Here is a 16,900-nt window from a genome sequence, read left to right on the forward strand (position 1 = left end):
TCATATGCCTGTCTACTTTGTCTTGTAAAACATCTGGCAGAACTGGTGGATGGACTACTGACAGCTGAGAGGCTGGACTAAAAGGAAGGAAGCAAAGTGTAGCAAATCCATTCGAGATGAATCTTCAGATCAGTTAAATTAGCCTCAAAGGAAATTGATGGCTTTAAAGGCTGAATGTGTTAATTGGAAAAAGGTTTTAATCCTGCTAATTTAAACCAGGATTGAAGATGAAAGGTCCTAGACCCACAAATTATTTGCTAGGAGTTTCACTATGTTTTTACAGTGTTCATGCCCCTTAGTCTATTTCAAAGAGTGGTGAACAAAACCAGAAGCTTTTCTGTTTAACTTAGCATGAAAGGAATGGGGCTCCTAAGGTTGGTGCATGCCCTTCCCGGTATTAATGAATGGAATCTCAGACTCTTCTGTTCTCTCTAGGCACTTGGCAGACAGAAATGCTGAGCTTGAGCGAGTGAGCAGAATCTACCAAAACTTACAGGATGACTGGGAAAGGAGTGCTGTCATGAAGAAGCAGCGGGACCTGGAGGAGAAGGCTTTCGAGCGGTAGTACCTGATTGCACCTGAAGTTTTGTTCGCAGAGAAAATCCCCTCTGCATCTTGTTAGTTTCCTCTAATCCTGGGATGGCAGATAGGTTTTAAGTGTCAGCTTCAGTTTATTAGGGGTGGCTGCCTAGAGACCTTTGTGAGAGAAGAATTCTGGGTTCAGTGGGAAATACTGCTATGATATGTTAGAAATGTCTGTTGTGGACATGGGATGGAGAATGCTGTGTTGCACGTTATATATTTGCCATCTCTGCCCTAATCTTTGCCTCTGTGTAGTAGCTTTATTTTCGCTTTGTGGAGGCTAGGGAGGCCTGGGGGTGTGGGGGGAGGAGGGTGGGAATTCTCTTTGGAGATAATTAGTTGGAAATAGGAAGAAAGTGTTTCTGTCTGAACACATCTGAGGCTTATGGGATGGTCTCGTAAGAGCAGAGTCAAGGGGTTGTGGGTAAGATTGGCAATTGGAAAAGTGAGATGCCCAACCAAGAACGTCTTCCTGACATGTATTATATCCATGCTCACTTTCCCCAGCTATCTATTTACAATCTAGAGTTGGGGAATCCAGATGTTTTGGAGAATTAACACTAACTTTGGAGAGGCAGCTAATCTTTGTGCCTTACTTTTCTTATTTCTAAGATGGGGAAAGTAAACATTTGCCTGGCTTGGCTAACACAGGAGTTTGGGGGATCAAATAAAGAGTTGGAAAATTATTACACTTTAAAAAATTAAAATACTTTACAAATGGAAGGTATGATTTCATAGAATGTTGAAAACTTGAAGAAACAAAGTCTATGCAATCAAATGTTATTAAAACCTGAATATACCAAAATAATATTTAAATTGCCAATTATCAATGAATTTTTATCATAAAAAAATTGTTATAGTGGATCTTGATCTGAAACTCTCCTTTTCCTTTTAAATTTTAAGGCATTTCTCACCTCTCTTTCTAATGGGTAGAACCCTATTTTGTGACAATGAAAGTATGACAGGTGATGTGGAAAATAAGTTCCAAAGGAGAAGTGAGGTTGTTTGGCCTAGGGAAGAGGAAGGGAAAGGGGAATTGGGTGTTTCAAGCCATTTTCTCAGTGTTGTGGGAAAGCAGGTAGAAGGCAATGAGATTAGTGTCAGGGAGATTTTAGTTGGATTTTGGAAGAAGGCTTGGCTAACATGGTGATAAAGGGTAGAGGAGACATGACATAACCTTGAGTGGCAGGATAGCCCAGGTGCTCCACGGACACGGCAGAGCAGACCTCTCACCTGAAGACCTAGGCCAAGTTGTGGGCAGGGACTCAAGTGGACAGCACGTAGGAAGGAGGAATTGATTGGCGTTAAAAAGAAAACAAAGCAGAAGCAAAAACAAGGTTCACATGTATGCAGTTAGTTCATGATACTCAGTCCCATCGCCAAGGCAAGCCAGGTAGGTCTTCCCCTGCCTACAGCCAAGATTGTCCTTTTTCTTTCTTTCTTTTTAGAAGTTTATTTTATTTTTATTTTCTTTATACAGCAAATTCTTATTAGTTATCTATATTATACATACTAGTGTATATATGTCAATCCCAGTCTCCCAAGATTGTCCTTTTTCCTTTGAAGGCTGTCATCGATGCTCCTTTTTACAGAACCCCACCGTGTAGAAATTTTGACAACGTAGGGGAACACATCAGGGACTGTGCACATCCTGCACAATCAGGAAAAACTGTTGAAGTGGAAAACCAGTCACTGTCATCCCTTCATCTCTGCTTCTAGCTGCTTTCGTCCTCTTTTTCTACGTCTTCACTTCCTCTCCTGCCCTAAACTCTCCAGAGGCCTCTGGCCCCCCTGGGACTTTCCATTGAAGTCTACGCTTCATTGTCTGCTGGGGTGTTAACTTAACCAGCAGCTTAATGGTTTGATCTCCCTCTCAAATGCTGTCTCCCGGGGAAGCCTGACAGGTAAAGGCGCATCCATGGGACAAAGCCGCAAATACTGAGGCTTTGGAGTCACCATCCCATTCACGCTGACTGAGTGACCTTGGGCAAGTCCTGTGTTCTCTGAGGGTTTAGGTGGGTGTGGGGAGAGGGCTGGGCTCAGACTGTTGTGAAGGCACCATGCAGAGCCTTTTATTCACTAGGGAAGGAGGAGAAGCAGGAGATGCCCTGCCTGGGGCGAGCAGCAGGTAGCAGTGTGGAGGGGAGAGACTGCAGGCGGGAAATCACAGGTGGGCTGTAAGCTCCTGGAGGGCAGGGACCAGGTGTGACTTTTCTTTTGTATTCCTTCCATTGCACCGGCTTCCAGGCCAGGCACCCACTAAGGACTCGGGGACGCCAGCGAATGACCCCTTTTTCTGCCTCTCCACAGGGCCTCCAGCAAGCTCTTCCTCCTGGACCAGTGTGAGAAGTATCGGCGCTGCAAGCAGTGCCAGAGGCGACCCTCCAACGTGGGCAAGAGCAACCTGTGGCCCCTGAACAAGTACATGCACGGCTCGCAGCTGTTTGTATAAAACCCAACGTCTGGGCCTGCCTTTCCTAGAGAAAGTTTTTCTTTTTTAAACGTGCAGGGGTGATGGTGAAACTACATATTTGTACTTTAGAGGAAAAAAAAATTATTGTGCCATTTTGGTGCTTTCAGGGGTAGAGGGAATTCCTATGGACAGGTTCTCCCCACCTGTCCTCCTCCCATCCCGCCCCAGACAACCCTGCCGCAGTCAGGGCTGGGAGTCGCACCCAGCTTCATTCTGGTTGAGGGGGTATTGCTGACCCAGCCCTGCCACTGCCTCTGTGACTTTGTCTAAGAAATTTCATCTTTTCCTCACCTATAATGAAGTGTCGTAATAAATACTTTCTACGTGTTTGGGCATAACGATTCATAGTGGTGACTTTTTCCTCGATTTTCCTCGATTTTTCTGGGGCTGGGGATGTTTGACCCTCCCAAAGGTAGGTTAGGCCATTTGCCTCCAGTGGCCAGTGCAATGCTTCTTGAATTTTCTAGCTGATAACACACCCGGGACTTGTTGGGACCTCAGGGAATATTTTTCCCTTGGTGATCTTCCGGCCAACCATTCCGCCATCCAGGCATTTCTGCACCACGATCGATTGTAGGTTTGTTGTGTCCTGTGAGGGGAGTCTGGCTGCCTTACCAGGGTCCATCTTCTTCTCTCATTGCTTCCCTGGCATCCATTCTTAAGCTGTATGTGCGGTGGAAGAGGAATAGCTTCCTGTTGAGGGACTGATTTTCAGTTTAGGTATATGTGTTCTCAACCACAACTTGCTTCATTTGCCTTCACCCTTTGTCTTTCCTCTCCTTGCCCTGTCCTACCACCTCAGGTGCAACAATTAACAAAGCAGAGTGATGTCTAGATTTCCGAGATATAAAAGCTGGGCAGAAAGTCCCTTAGACACTTTGCTTTCTGCCTGCCACATCGAGACATTGTTTTGCCCTAGTCCAGGTACAAAATAGGAATGTTTTGAGCCCTGAATGGTTAAGGGGAAAGTAGTCTACTCAAGTTGATATTGGGCAAATTTTGTTGCTAATGTTATCTTTTTCTATGGAAACAAGTATGCTCTCTGGTGACTGGAATTGTCTGGAACCTTCCCCCACCACTCCCTACATTACTACTTCCTTCCATTTCCTCAGAAGATCCCTCCATGCAGGTCCCATCCCCACCAAGCAATATTTAAAACAATAGCCTTTCCTCAGGACTGCTTGACTTGCTTGAAATTCATCCCTGCTACATCCTTGGAGTATTTCTCTGTCTCTAATATATAATAAATCACTAAAATAGTATTGTATGAATATTTTTTAAAAATATAGACTGCCTTGTCAAAGAAAAAAAAGACTTTAGGCAATTTTGATATGTTTAGGTGGTGAAAAGATCTAACTTCATAGACATTTTTACCGTAGGAACTGACCTTATAATTTATTACCATGGGTAGCAGTACTGACTCTTACTGTGTGCCAGGCACCAAGCTAGTGACCTGGAGATTAAGACCTCATCAGTCCCTGCCTGCCTTCAGAGCATTCACCATGTGGTGCAGAGGGGAGATGTGACTAGAAAATCTCCCTGTAACAAGGTAGATACCTGATAGTGCTTTGCATTTCTTGCTATGGAAGAGTAAGGTGGAGTCCTTGCAGTCAGGTTAGCCTGACAGGGAAAGCTTTTGGAAAAGATGAGGCCTAAGCTGAGTTTTTACGGAGAAATAGGAAATAGCTAGGTGAAGAGTGACAAGGGGTCGTGGCAACAGATGTCAAGGCCCTGTGCTCGGACTTCCCCAGCGGTCCAGTGGTTAAGACGCCATGCTTCCACTGCAGAGGGCCTGGGTTCGATCCCTGGTTGTGGAACTAAGATTCCCACATGCCGTGCAGCCAGAAAAAAAAAAAAAAAAAAAGCCCTGTGCTCCTGTCTATTAACGCTAAGATGGAGACATGGTTATGTGAGTTAGGTTATAAAACCTAATTTTAAAAAATCATTCAACCATTTTAAGAATCAAATTTTATTACAGTCTTTCATTAAAACAGTTGATTTCATACAATAAAGAATGCAGTCTTTTTTTTTTTTTTTTTTGAGCAAGTCTTCCTAATTTGATATCTTTTTCACTGATCTTAACTGCTAATATTGTTTTAGCTCAAACTTGTTATGAGGCCAGACTCAAATTAGAATGTCTTTTTCTAAATCACTTTGAATTACTATCAGCAAGCTCTGTCGTTTCTGGAACTACGGCACTGCCAGACCAGGTTAATGTATCAAAGGATTCCCAGTTTCAGTGGTTTTTAATGTTTTGGACAGTCATGGACTCTTTTGAGAATCTGATGGAAAATATGGACTCTTTCCTAAAAGTATGCACATTTTCATATACAATATTTTGCATGTAATTACTGTTTTCCTAGATCACCTGGACCACAGGTTAAGAACTCCTGCTCTAGATGGCTTTCCTTCAATGTTATAACAAGCTCAAGTTATCAAAAGTGAGCAAAGTGAAGGACTTTTTGCTTTTGAAAATGCCCTTTCAGTTCTAGAGAACTATGTCCACTTTTGCCTTCCTTTTTGATTCTTCATAAAAATAGTGAGATGAGAATTGGAATGGCTGTTAGAAAGCACATACTCCAGTAGTTTTCAAAACTTTTTGAGTAAGACTCAGTAAAGGAAATACATTTCATACTGAAACACAGGACCTATGCCCACACGTGTAATTGAGACAAAAGTTTTACAGGGTTATATTTACCCATCAGCAATGCATTTGGATAATTTCTATTTTATTTCATAAAATAATTTCTGATTAGACTGAACAAAATTGATTTAACAATCTACTAGTGTAAATAGATAATTTTCAGTTTGATAAACACAGTTTTAACCTAATTCTTCTCTCTCACAGTACTTCATAGTTTGCTGGAATTCATTAGTGGTTAAGATAGTATTATAATGCTATTCGACCAGGGGATTGAGGAATGTTTAGGCCCGATCTTTTCGTAACCAGACCGTCTTGTTCTGAGGTACCCCAAGAAACTAAGGTAACTATTTGCCCCACCTTGTTAAAATCTGCTGGAGAATGTTGATCTTTTATTTATTTATTTATTAAGTATTTATTTAGAGCAAGCAAAATCTTGACGTTCAGGATGCAAGTGCTATCTCACCTTCTGTGGGTAGTAGTTGTGATGTCAGTTCAATTCTCAAAGTCTGTGTTTCTTTGGATCTGTTTTTCATGTGTGCCGCTTGGGAGTAAACCCGAGACTTGTAGTGATTCGTACACAGAATTAGGGGATCTCTTTCTCCAGCTTTCTCCTCTCTGGAATTCCTTTCACATTCTCCAGTCTCTTACTCCCAGTCGTCTGGCTTTAAAGCCAGAGTTTTTCTTGGAGTTTTAGCTCCCTTCACTCTCTCAAAGGGGAGCTAGTGGATGACAAGACAGAAACAAATAACAGAGATTCCTCCCACACTCATCTGACCAGGGGTTCCCTTTCCCTGCTTCCTCTGGCCAGGAAGACAGGACCTCTCAGGGTCCTGAGAATCTGATGGAAAATATGGTGCTTGAATGCCACCACCACTGCTATTCCTGCTGCCACTGTGCAGCTTTGTGACTGCAGTTGGTCTTGGGGCATACCAGGGAGGGGGAGAAAAGGGAAAAAAGGGCTTTCCCTCTATACTCTACCTCATACGGAACCCTTTTCCTGCTTCTCTGGCTAGCAAGAGGGGGTTTCTCTTGAGTTTAGGCTTTCTGTGTCGTTCTGGATCTTAGGTTGCCCTCAGGTCAAACCAGAAGAGGAATAAATTCACCAGTAAATTCGTCACTATGCCAGTCATTCTTCAGGTTTTGATTTATTTATACAATCCCCCTGCGAGTGTTTCCTTTTCAGAGTCCTCAGGTAGTTGCTTTTTATAATCTGTTCAGTTACATCAGTTGAAGAGAAATGCTGTAGTGCCCTTACTCCATCTTGGCCAGCACCAGAAGCATTTTATTTTGGTTTTGAGTCTTTATTTTTCTTCATTTCCCCTTTTCCCCAAATCAGGTGGTACCTCAGTCCTTTCATTTATATTTTATTAGTTAGGATAGCACTTTAACAGAGATCAAATACTAGTAGCTTAACCAAGACAGAAGTGCCTTTTTCTCTCAAGAAACAGTCTAGAAGTACATAGACCCAGACAGTAGGGTGGCTCTACTAGCTTCTCCTGTGGTTTCCACCACTGGGTCAAGGCAACTGCTCCAGGTATCATCTCCTAACTAGCAAGTAGGAAGAAGAGGGCAGGGGAGCAAGTGTGCTTTTTTTTTTTTTTTTTTAAAGTAGTATAACCTGGAAGTGGTACCATTATTTCTGTCCATGTCCCATTGGCCAAAATTTAATCACATGGCCACACCATGCTGCAAGGGAGCTTGGGGAATGAAGTCTCTAGCTTGGTGGCCGTGTGTGTAGTGAAATACTCAGGGAATGCTGGTACTAAATATGAGGGAAATGGATGGTAGTGGACAACTGCCAGTCTGCCATATCCTGAAATTTTGGGGGGAAGAATCTACAAAATACCTAACAATGCTAGCTAAGATATTTTTAAAATCTTAAAAAAATGTAAAGCTGCAAAAGAAGTCTCTAGAGGCAAACACAAAGTGGGAATTCAGAGAAGCAAGCATCAGCCAATTACCTATGATCAAAGCCTTTTAAATTAATGCTAGAGATAAATTTTTATTTTTGAAATAATTTCAAACTTACAGGGAAGATAAAAGAATGGTAAAAATATCACCCCCCCCATCCGCAGAACTAAGTAAGAGCAAGTTGCTGACATATGCCCTATCACTTCTGAATACTTTAGAGCATAATGCCTTACAAATAAGGATATTCTCCCATAAAACCACAATATAACCACCCAAATCAGAAAATTAACACTCATTTACCATACAATCCAAAAACTCAATTAAAATTTTGCCAGTTGTCCCAGTAATGTCCTTTTAAGCAAAAAGATCCAATCTATGATCATGTGTAACATTTAGCTGATATTATTTTCTAATCTCCTTCAATGTGGAACAGTCCTCAGCCTTTACTTGACTTTCATGGCTGACACTTTTGAAGATTTCAGTCCTTCCATTTGGACGTATGATTTTCCATCATGATAAAATTCCAGTAATGTATTTTTTTTTTCAGGAATATCACAGATGTGATGCTAGGTTCCTTGCACTCCATTATATCAGGTGGTACGCAGTTCAGTCTGTCCCATTACTGGTCACGATAACTTTGATCATTTGATTAAGTGATGCTTGCCAGGTTTACCACTATCAAGTTGTTTTTTTTCTTTTGTAACTAATTGGCATTTCATGGTAGGTATTTTGAAAGTAATATCCCATTCCTCATCGAGTTTCATCCACTAGTTTTAGCATCTATTGATGTTTCTTTACTAAATGCATAATTATGATGATGATTGCTAAATATAGACTTTTCTAATTTCACCATTGCTGCTACTTTATTAGCTGGCATTCTACTATAAGGCAAAGTGTCTTCTTCTCCCTATTTATTTATTTATAGCAGTATAGACTTATTATTTATTTACTTACTTATTCAATGACTAATAATCCAGTCCTATCATTGATATAAAAATCGTGATCAGTGGGAGCTCTTTAAGCTGGCTTCTATATTTTTTGTTTTGTTTTAAATAATTAAAAAAAAAACTTAGAATGGTTTTAGAGAGTTCCTTGTGCACTCCTCACCCAGTTTCCCCCATTGTTAACATCTGTTTCTATGATACATCTTTCATAACTAAGGAATCAACATTGGTAGTTTACCATTAATTAAACTTCACACTTTATTCAGGTTTCACTTGTTTTACCCTAATGTCCTTTTGCTGTTCCAAGATCCCATCTAGGATACCGTATTTCATTTAGTTGTCAGGTTTCTTTAGCCTCCTTTGGTCTGTGCTCTTTTTGGTCTATGTCCTTTTGTCATATTTCTATCGTTTTTTGAACACTTCCATAACTTTGTCATATTAAGATGTTCCAGGCTACTCATATTTTTTTCTGCCCTACCTCTGGAATCAGCCATTTCCCCAAGGAGATTTTTTTTTTTTTCACATCTTTATTGGAGTATAATTGCTTTACAATGGTGTGTTAGTTTCTGCTTTATAACAAAGTGAATCAGTTATACATATACATATATCCCCATATCTTTTCCCTCTTGTGCCCAAGGAGACTTTTTTAATGGAGAATGGTATTAACAAACCATGATCTGAGTGCTATTGTTCTCATCTTTGCTATTGGGTTGTCATTGCTTCAGGCCCTCTCTGCTCTCTGTAGATAAAGCTGAGGAATTTACACACACACACACACACACACTCATACTCATCTATATTTCTATATCTATATATTGAAATGATGACTTCACAGAGATACAACCAATTCCAACCCAAACTCCTACAACTAATTGTACATTTTTTCCCTTTCCATATTTGTAACTCCTGTCTGACAGTGAGGTGCCTGATTCCCATTATTCTCAATGTATTACTGGATAAACTCTTATGTAATCTTACTGGATTAAACCCTTATGTAATCTCTGATCACCACTGCTGTCCCTCTATGTACGTGTCCTCTGCACCCTGCTTGGGCTCTGACAGCTGGTACTAGGCTGCAACTACCACCCCCGCCCCTTGCTTGAATGTCCTCCTCACCCTCTCCCCCAACTCCAGTATCTTCTGTATCCGCACCTACTGCACAGACAACTACGTTGCTCCCCTCCATGTAGTGGACTGAGTTATTAAAGAAGAAATGAAGGATGGAAGAAAGAAGAGCATAGAAGGAAGGAAGAGGAAAAAAGGAAGAAATAGGGCTTTATTGTTATGGGCCAAGTATAGGCCAGGAAACAAAGCCTAGACATTTTAGAAAATTCTAAAGCTGTTAGAAAGGAAATCTGAAGACAAGGAATATCTTCAAAGGGCTGAGAAAATAAATGTCAATGTAGAACTGTGTACTCAGTGGAACTATTAGAAATGAAAGCAAAATAAAAGAATTTCAGAAAAAAAAGTTTATTAAAAGAAAAGAAAAAGCAAAAAAGTCTACCAACAATAAAATGTATTTTTCAACAGTGAGAGAATGCATATTTTCAAGATTATATAAAATATCAAAGTTGATCATGTAATAGGAACTAAAGGAACCTCCAAAAGATGCTCTTAGATAAGGGAGAATAATCTTAGAAGAAAGAGTTGAGATGCAAGAAGAAATAGTGAGCAAAGAAATTGCTGACATATTGGGCAAATTTAAACAAACACTGATTTTTATAAACAGTGTAATTTGTGGGGTTAAAAAATACTTGACAACATTAATAGTTAAAGCATGTTGAGTTCCTTCAAGAGGTGGGAAAAGATTTTTAAAAAAATTTATTTGGCTGCGTTGGGTCTTAGTTGCAGCATGCGGGATCTTCGTTGTGGCATGTGGGCTCTTCATTGAGGCATGTAGGCTTCTCTCTAGTTGTGGCGAGCTGCCCTAGAGCACGTAGGCTCAGTAGTTGTGGCATGTGGGACTCTCTAGTTCTGGTGCATGGGCTCCACAGCACGTGGGCTCAGTAGTTGCGGTGCGTGGGCTCTAGAGTGCGCAGGCTTAGTTGCCCCACGGCACGTGGGATCTTAGTTCCCCGACCAGGGATTGAACCCATGTCCTCTGCGTTGGGAGGTGGATTCTTAACCACTGGACCACCAGGGAAGTCCCGGGAAAAGATTTTGAATGTTTGAATTTTTCTAAGCCATTTAAGTACTGAAAGTATAGAAATAAGGTATATAATAAGACATACATATTAGAGAGAGACTCTAGATCCAGAATTCCAGAATTCCAATCTCAGCCCTGCCAATCACTAGCCATGTGACCTTGGGCAAATAACTTTTCTGTGCCCAGGGTTTAAAAGTTTTTTTCATCAGAACAATGGAAATAATACTAGTATCTAATTCATAGGGTTGTTGTATCAAATGAAATTATGTAAACCTATTTAGATTTAGAACAGTGTCTAAACCATAATAACTGCTAAGAAGTTTTAACCACAATTACAAATTTCCAAAACAGTGGAAGGAAAATTTGGATTTAGGGGAGGAAAAATCTTAATCCAAAAAAAATCAAAAGATAAAAAAAGAAATATAGACATAGGTCAACTAGCACAAAATATGAGCAAAAACAGATGCAGAGATAGCAATAACATTGTAATATAAAATAATAACACAATATAATGTAATAAAATAATGTAAATGGACGAAGTTCTTCAGTAAAGACAAAGTTGGTCAGACCGAATTGAAAAAAAGCCTAGCAATATGACACGTCTAAAACACGAAGCCGGTGGAGGAAGACATAGCAGAGTCAATGGGCGGGATTCTTCCACTACCTTCCCTTTCCCGCCCGTTTTGGCTCCCCTCCGTCTCTCTTCAGCCTCTTCCAGGCTTTGTCCCCCCACCATTCCCATCCTCAAGTACGTCCTCAGACTCTTTCCTCCCCAGCAGGAGGCGGGGAGACGAGAAGGCTCAAGCCGCAGCCCTTCTCCCTACGCCAACCACCTCACTCCCCGCGGCGGCCGTGGTGACGTCTGCGAGGGGCGGGCCCCACGCCCTCGCTCTCAGGTTCTTGGCCCGCCCCGCCGCGATTGGCGAAGAGGACGCACGTCACGCCGGCTATAAAAGGCTGGGCTTGTGACGCAAGAGAGCTTCGGCGCGCGCGGATTGGCTCTCCCGAGGCGGGCGCTCGCTAGAGCTCGGAGCTCCGTCGCAGCCGCCGCTCCGCGACGATCACTACAGCTCCCTTCTTAGCAGCCGACGCCACCGCCGCCTGTGCCACGGAACCGGCTGTATGATTAGGCCACAGTCTTTAATGAGTAAGCTAACTCCTTCCTGTGGTGTTCTTGGTCACGCATTTATGGAGTATCTGAAGGGCCCCGGAGAGTACTGCCAGGCACAGCACGACCTTTATGAGGACAAGTGAACTGTAGATATTCATTGCTACTCCACCAGGAAGCCCCCATAGGTGCGGTCATCCTGGACACAGAAGTGTGGGATTGATATCATCAGAGCATTTTACAAGAATTACGACCTGGATGGGGTAAACCTCTGTGCTCTTTCTTTCCATTGACTCAGTATTACTGAACTGAAGGATGGCTTCTTGTTAGGAGGTTCATTTCATTTCCTGTTACTCCCAATTGCATATCCAGAGCATTGAGAATTTCGAGTGGGGCATATTGGAGTAGATTTCAGTTTCTTTACATCATTTCTGAATTCAAAAATTTAATTTTTTTTTTTCGTAACCGTATCGAGTTGTTTTGTTTTGTTTTGTTTTAAAACTAAATTAACATGGCTCCACTGAACGGCCCAGCCCCTGTGGAGGTCACATACAGGAACATGAGATTTCTTATTACACACAATCCAACCAGTGCAACCTTAAACAAATTTATAGAGGACCTTAAGAAATACGGAGTTACCACAACAGTAAGAGTATGTGAAGCAACTTATGACACTGCTCTTGTGGAGAAAGAAGGTATCCAGGTTCTGGATTGGCCCTTTGATGATGGTTCATCACCCTCTAACCAGATTGTTGATGACTGGTTAAGTCTTTTAAACATTAAATTTCATGAAGAACCTGGTTGTTGCATTGCTGTTCACTGTGTTGCAGGTCTTGGGAGAACTCCAGTGCTTGTTGCCCTGGCACTAATTGAAGGTGGAATGAAAAATGAAGATGCAGTACAGTTTATAAGACAAAAGCGGCGTGGAGCTTTTAACGGTAAGCAACTTTTGTATTTGGAGAAATACCGTTCTAAAGTGCGGCTGCGCTTCAAAGACTCTAGTGGTCATAGAAACAACTGTTGCATTCAATAAAACTTGGCTGCCTCATGCTGTTGCCTTGGAAGTCAAACTTGAGGCAGGACTTAATTTATCGTACATATTAGCCAACATAATAGGCTTAATGAATGACAAGTCTAACGAAGCTTCCATAGGAATACTGAAAAGCCACAAGCTTGACAGAATTGCAGCCTCTCTGTTTGGCTTACTACTATCCCCATGCCAGAAACAATATATAAGAAATTGAGAGATTAGGTGCCAAAATACTCAGCACAGTACTTGTATATTTTTAGTATCATACAGAATTAAAATCCTAGGAATTAGGAACAGCACTGTAAACCATATGTGGTTTATTCCTCCAGTCATCTCAAACATTGCAAGTAAGACCTATATGGTTATTTGCTCCTTTATGTTTACCACCCCACACGTGTACCAGTATACATCAGGTTTGTGTAACAAGTGATTTTGTTGAATTCTTTTTTTTTTTTTATGATTATTGTAATATATTTATTTTAAGTCTTCTTACCTACCTTACTCAATTTTTTTTTTAAACATCTTTATTGAAGTATAATTGCCTTACAATGGTGTGTTAGCTTCTGCTTTATAACAAAGTGAATCAGTTATACATATACAATATGTTCCCATTTCTCTTCCCTCTTGCATCTCCCTCCCTCCCACCCTCCCCATCCCACCCCTCTAGGTGGTCACAAAGCACTGAGCTGATCTCCCTGTGCTATGCGGCTGCTTCCCACTAGCTATCTATTTTACATTTGGTAGTGTATATATGTCCATGACACTCTCTTACCCTGTCACATCTCACCCCACCCCCTCCCCATATCCTCAAGTCCATTCTCTAGTAGGTGTGTGTCTTTATTCCCGTCTTGCCACTAGGTTCTTCATGGCCTTTTTTTTTTTTTTTTTCCTTAGATTCTGTATATATGTGTTAGCATACTGTATTTGTTTTTCTCTTTCTGACTTACTTCACTCTGTATGACAGACTCTAACTCCATCCACCTCATTACAAATACCTCCATTTCATTTCTTTTTATGGCTGAGTAATATTCCATTGTATATATGTGCCACATCTTCTTTATCCATTCATCTGTCGATGGACATTTAGGTTGCTTCCATGTCCTGGCTATTGTAAATAGAGCTGCAATGAACATTTTGGTACATGACTCTTTTTGACCTATGGTTTTCTCAGGGTATATGCTCAGTAGTGGGATTGCTGGGTCGTATGGTAGTTCTATTTGTAGTTTTTTAAGGAACCTCCATACTGTTCTCCATAGTGGCTGTATCAATTTACATTCCCACCAATAGTGCAAGAGAGTTCCCTTTCCTCCACACCCTCTCCAGCATTTATTGTTTCTAGATTTTTTGATGATGGCCATTCTGACCGGTGTGAGATGATATCTCATTGTAGTTTTGATTTGCATTTCTCTAATGATTAATGATGTTGAGCATTCTTTCATGTGTCTGTAGGCCATCTGTATATCTTCTTTGGAGAAATGTCTATTTAGGTCTTCTGCCCATTTTTGGATTGGGTTGTTCGTTTTTTTGTTATTGAGCTGCATGAGCTGCTTGTAAATCTTGGAGATTAATCCTTTGTCAGTTGCTTCATTTGCAAATATTTTCTCCCATTCTGAGGGTTGTCTTTTGGTCTTGTTTATGGTTTCCTTTGCTGTGCAAAAGCTTTTAAGTTTCATTAGGTCCCATTTGTTTATTTGTGTTCTTATTTCCATTTCTCTGGGAGCTGGGTCAAAAAGAATCTTGCTGTGATGTATGTCATAGAGTGTTCTGCCTATGTTTTCCTCTAAGAGTTTGATAGTGTCTGGCCTTACACTTAGGTCTTTAATCCATTTTGAGTTTATTTTTGTGCATGGTGTCAGGGAGTGTTCTAATTTCATACTTTTACATGTACCTGTCCAATTTTCCCAGCACCACTTATTGAAGAGGCTGTCTTTTCTCCACTGTATATGCTTGCCTCCTTTATCAAAGATAAGGTGACCATATGTGTGTGCGTTTATCTCTGGGCTTTCTATCCTGTTCCATTGATCTATATTTCTGTTTTTGTGCCAGTACCAAACTGTCTTGATTACTGAAGCTTTGTAGTGTAGTCTGAAGTCAGGGAGCCTGATTCCCCCAGCTCCATTTTTCGTTCTCAAGATTGCTTTGGCTATTCGGGGTCTTTTGTGTTTCCATACAAATTGTGAAATTTTTTGTTCTACTTCTGTGAAAAATGCCAGTGGTAGTTTGATAGGGATTGCATTGAATCTGTAGATTGCTTTGGGTAGTAGAGTCATTTTCACAATGTTGATTCTTCCAATCCAAGAACATGGTATATCACTCCATCTGTTGGTATCATCTTTAATTTCTTTCATCAGTGTCTTATAGTTTTCTGCATACAAGTCTTTTGTCTCCGTAGGTAGGTTTATTCCTAGGTATTTTATTCTTTTTGTTGCAATGGTAAATGGGAGTGTTTCCTTAATTTCTCTTTCAGATTGTTCATCATTAGTGTATAGGAATGCAAGAGATTTCTGTGCATTAATTTTGTATCCTGCTACTTTACCAAATTCATTGATTAGCTCTAGTAGCTTTCTGATAGCATCTTTAGGATTCTCTATGTATAGTATCATGTCATCTGCAAACAGTGACAGTTTTACTTCTTCTTTTCCAATTTGGATTCCTTTTATTTCTTTGTCTTCTCTGATTGCTGTGGCTAACACTTCCAAAACTATGTTGAATAATAGTGGTGAGAGTGGGCAACCTTGTCTTGTTCCTGATCTTAGTGGAAATGGTTTCAGTTTTTCACCATTGAGGACAATGTTGGCTGTGGGTTTGTCATATATGGCCTTTATTATGTTGAGGAAAGTTCCCTCTATGCCTACTTTCTGCAGGGCTTTTATCATAAATGGGTGTTGAATTTTGTCGAAAGCTTTCTCTGCATCTATTGAGATGATCATATGGTTTTTCTCCTTCAATTTGTTAATATGGTGTATCACATTGATTGATTTGCGTATGTTGAAGAATCCTTGCATTCCTGGGACAAACCCCACTTGATCATGGTGTATGATCCTTTAAATGTGCTGTTGGATTCTGTTTGCGAGTATTTTGTTGAAGATTTTTGCATCTATGTTCATCGGTGATATTGGCCTGTAGTTTTCTTTCTTTGTGACATCTTTGTCTGGTTTTGGTATCAGGGTGATGGTGGCCTCGTAGAATGAGTTTGGGAGTGTTCCTCCCTCTGCAATATTTTGGAAGAGTTTGAGAAGGATAGGTGTTAGCTCTTCTCTAAATGCTTGATAGAATTTGCCTGTGAAGCCATCTGGTCCTGGGCTTTTGTTTGTTGGAAGGTTTTTAATCACAGTTTCAATTTCAGTGCTTGTGATTGGTCTGTTCATATTTTCTATTTCTTCCTGGTTCAGTCTCAGCAGTTTGTGCATTTCTAAGAATCTGTCCATTTCTTCCAGGTTGTCCATTTTATTGGCATAGAGTTGCTTGTAGTAATCTCTCATGATCTTTTGTATTTCTGCAGTGTCAGTGCTTACTTCTCCTTTTTCATTTCTAATTCTATTGATTTGAGTCTTTTCCCTTTTTCTCTTGATGAGTCTGGCTAATGGTTTATCAATTTTGTTTATCTTCTCAAAGAACCAGCTTTTAGTTTCATTGATTTTTGCTATTGTTTCCTTCATTTCTTTTTCATTTATTTCTGACCTAATCTTTATGATTTCTTTCCTTCTGCTGGCTTTGGGGTTTTTTTGTTCTTCTTTCTCTAATTGCTTTAGGTGCAAGTTTAGGTTGTTTATTCGAGATGTTTCCTGTTTCTTGAGGTACGCTTGTATTGCTATAAACTTCCCTCTTAGCACTGCTTTTGCTGCGTCCCATAGGTTTTGGGTCGTCGTATCTCCATTGTCATTTGTTTCTAGGTATTTTTTGATTTCCCCTTTGATTTCTTCAGTGATCACTTCGTTATTAAGTAGTGTATTGTGTAGCCTCCATGTGTTTGTATTTTTTACAGGTCTTTTCCTGTAATTGATATCTAGTCTCATAGCGTTGTGGTCGGAAAAGATACTTGATACGATTTCAATTTTCTTA

General features: G+C 40.5%; 3 protein-coding genes across 28 annotated transcripts in view; all 3 read left to right on the forward strand.

Moving 5' to 3' along the window:
- Positions 1–6,523, forward strand: part of CCDC81 (coiled-coil domain containing 81) — a 46,027-nt gene extending 39,504 nt beyond the window's left edge. Inside the window, exons 15-16 of the mRNA XM_082340459.1 lie at positions 436–561; positions 2,893–6,523. Coding sequence (XP_082196585.1) covers positions 436–561; positions 2,893–3,034 — 268 coding nt within the window. The 3' untranslated portion in view covers positions 3,035–6,523. The remainder of the gene's footprint in view (positions 1–435; positions 562–2,892) is intronic.
- Positions 6,524–11,640: 5,117 nt separating this feature from the next.
- On the forward strand, positions 11,641–12,745 carry LOC309605132 (uncharacterized protein). 2 transcript variants are annotated; one of them, XM_082340544.1, is made up of 2 exons: positions 11,641–11,957; positions 12,639–12,706. In XM_082340544.1, the coding sequence occupies exon 1, from the start codon at positions 11,823–11,825 to the stop codon at positions 11,952–11,954; it is 132 nt and encodes a 43-aa protein (XP_082196670.1). In that variant the 5' UTR covers positions 11,641–11,822; the 3' UTR covers positions 11,955–11,957; positions 12,639–12,706. The 2 variants fall into 2 exon arrangements, 1 of the variants encoding a protein (XP_082196670.1); XR_014231241.1 differs by having other exon boundaries at positions 11,646–12,071; positions 12,639–12,745.
- Positions 12,078–16,900, forward strand: part of LOC309605123 (protein tyrosine phosphatase type IVA 1-like) — a 109,789-nt gene continuing 104,966 nt past the window's right edge. For all 25 annotated transcript variants that reach the window (XR_014231232.1, XR_014231233.1, XR_014231234.1 and 22 more), the window contains exon 1: positions 12,078–12,746. Coding sequence is in view for 20 of the 25 variants with exons in the window: in XM_082340532.1 (XP_082196658.1) it covers positions 12,320–12,746 (427 nt within the window). In the remaining 5 variants the exon portion in view is untranslated. The remainder of the gene's footprint in view (positions 12,747–16,900) is intronic.

This window comes from Balaenoptera borealis (genome assembly GCF_965194805.1).
Source record: "Balaenoptera borealis genome assembly, chromosome: 11".
Classification (NCBI taxonomy): domain Eukaryota; kingdom Metazoa; phylum Chordata; class Mammalia; order Artiodactyla; family Balaenopteridae; genus Balaenoptera; species Balaenoptera borealis.

What these genes read in the sequence shown, in the direction of transcription:
- LOC309605132 (XM_082340544.1), top strand. Translation starts at nt 11,823, where the DNA reads ATGATTAGGCCACAGTCTTTAATGAGTAAGCTAACTCCTTCCTGTGGT.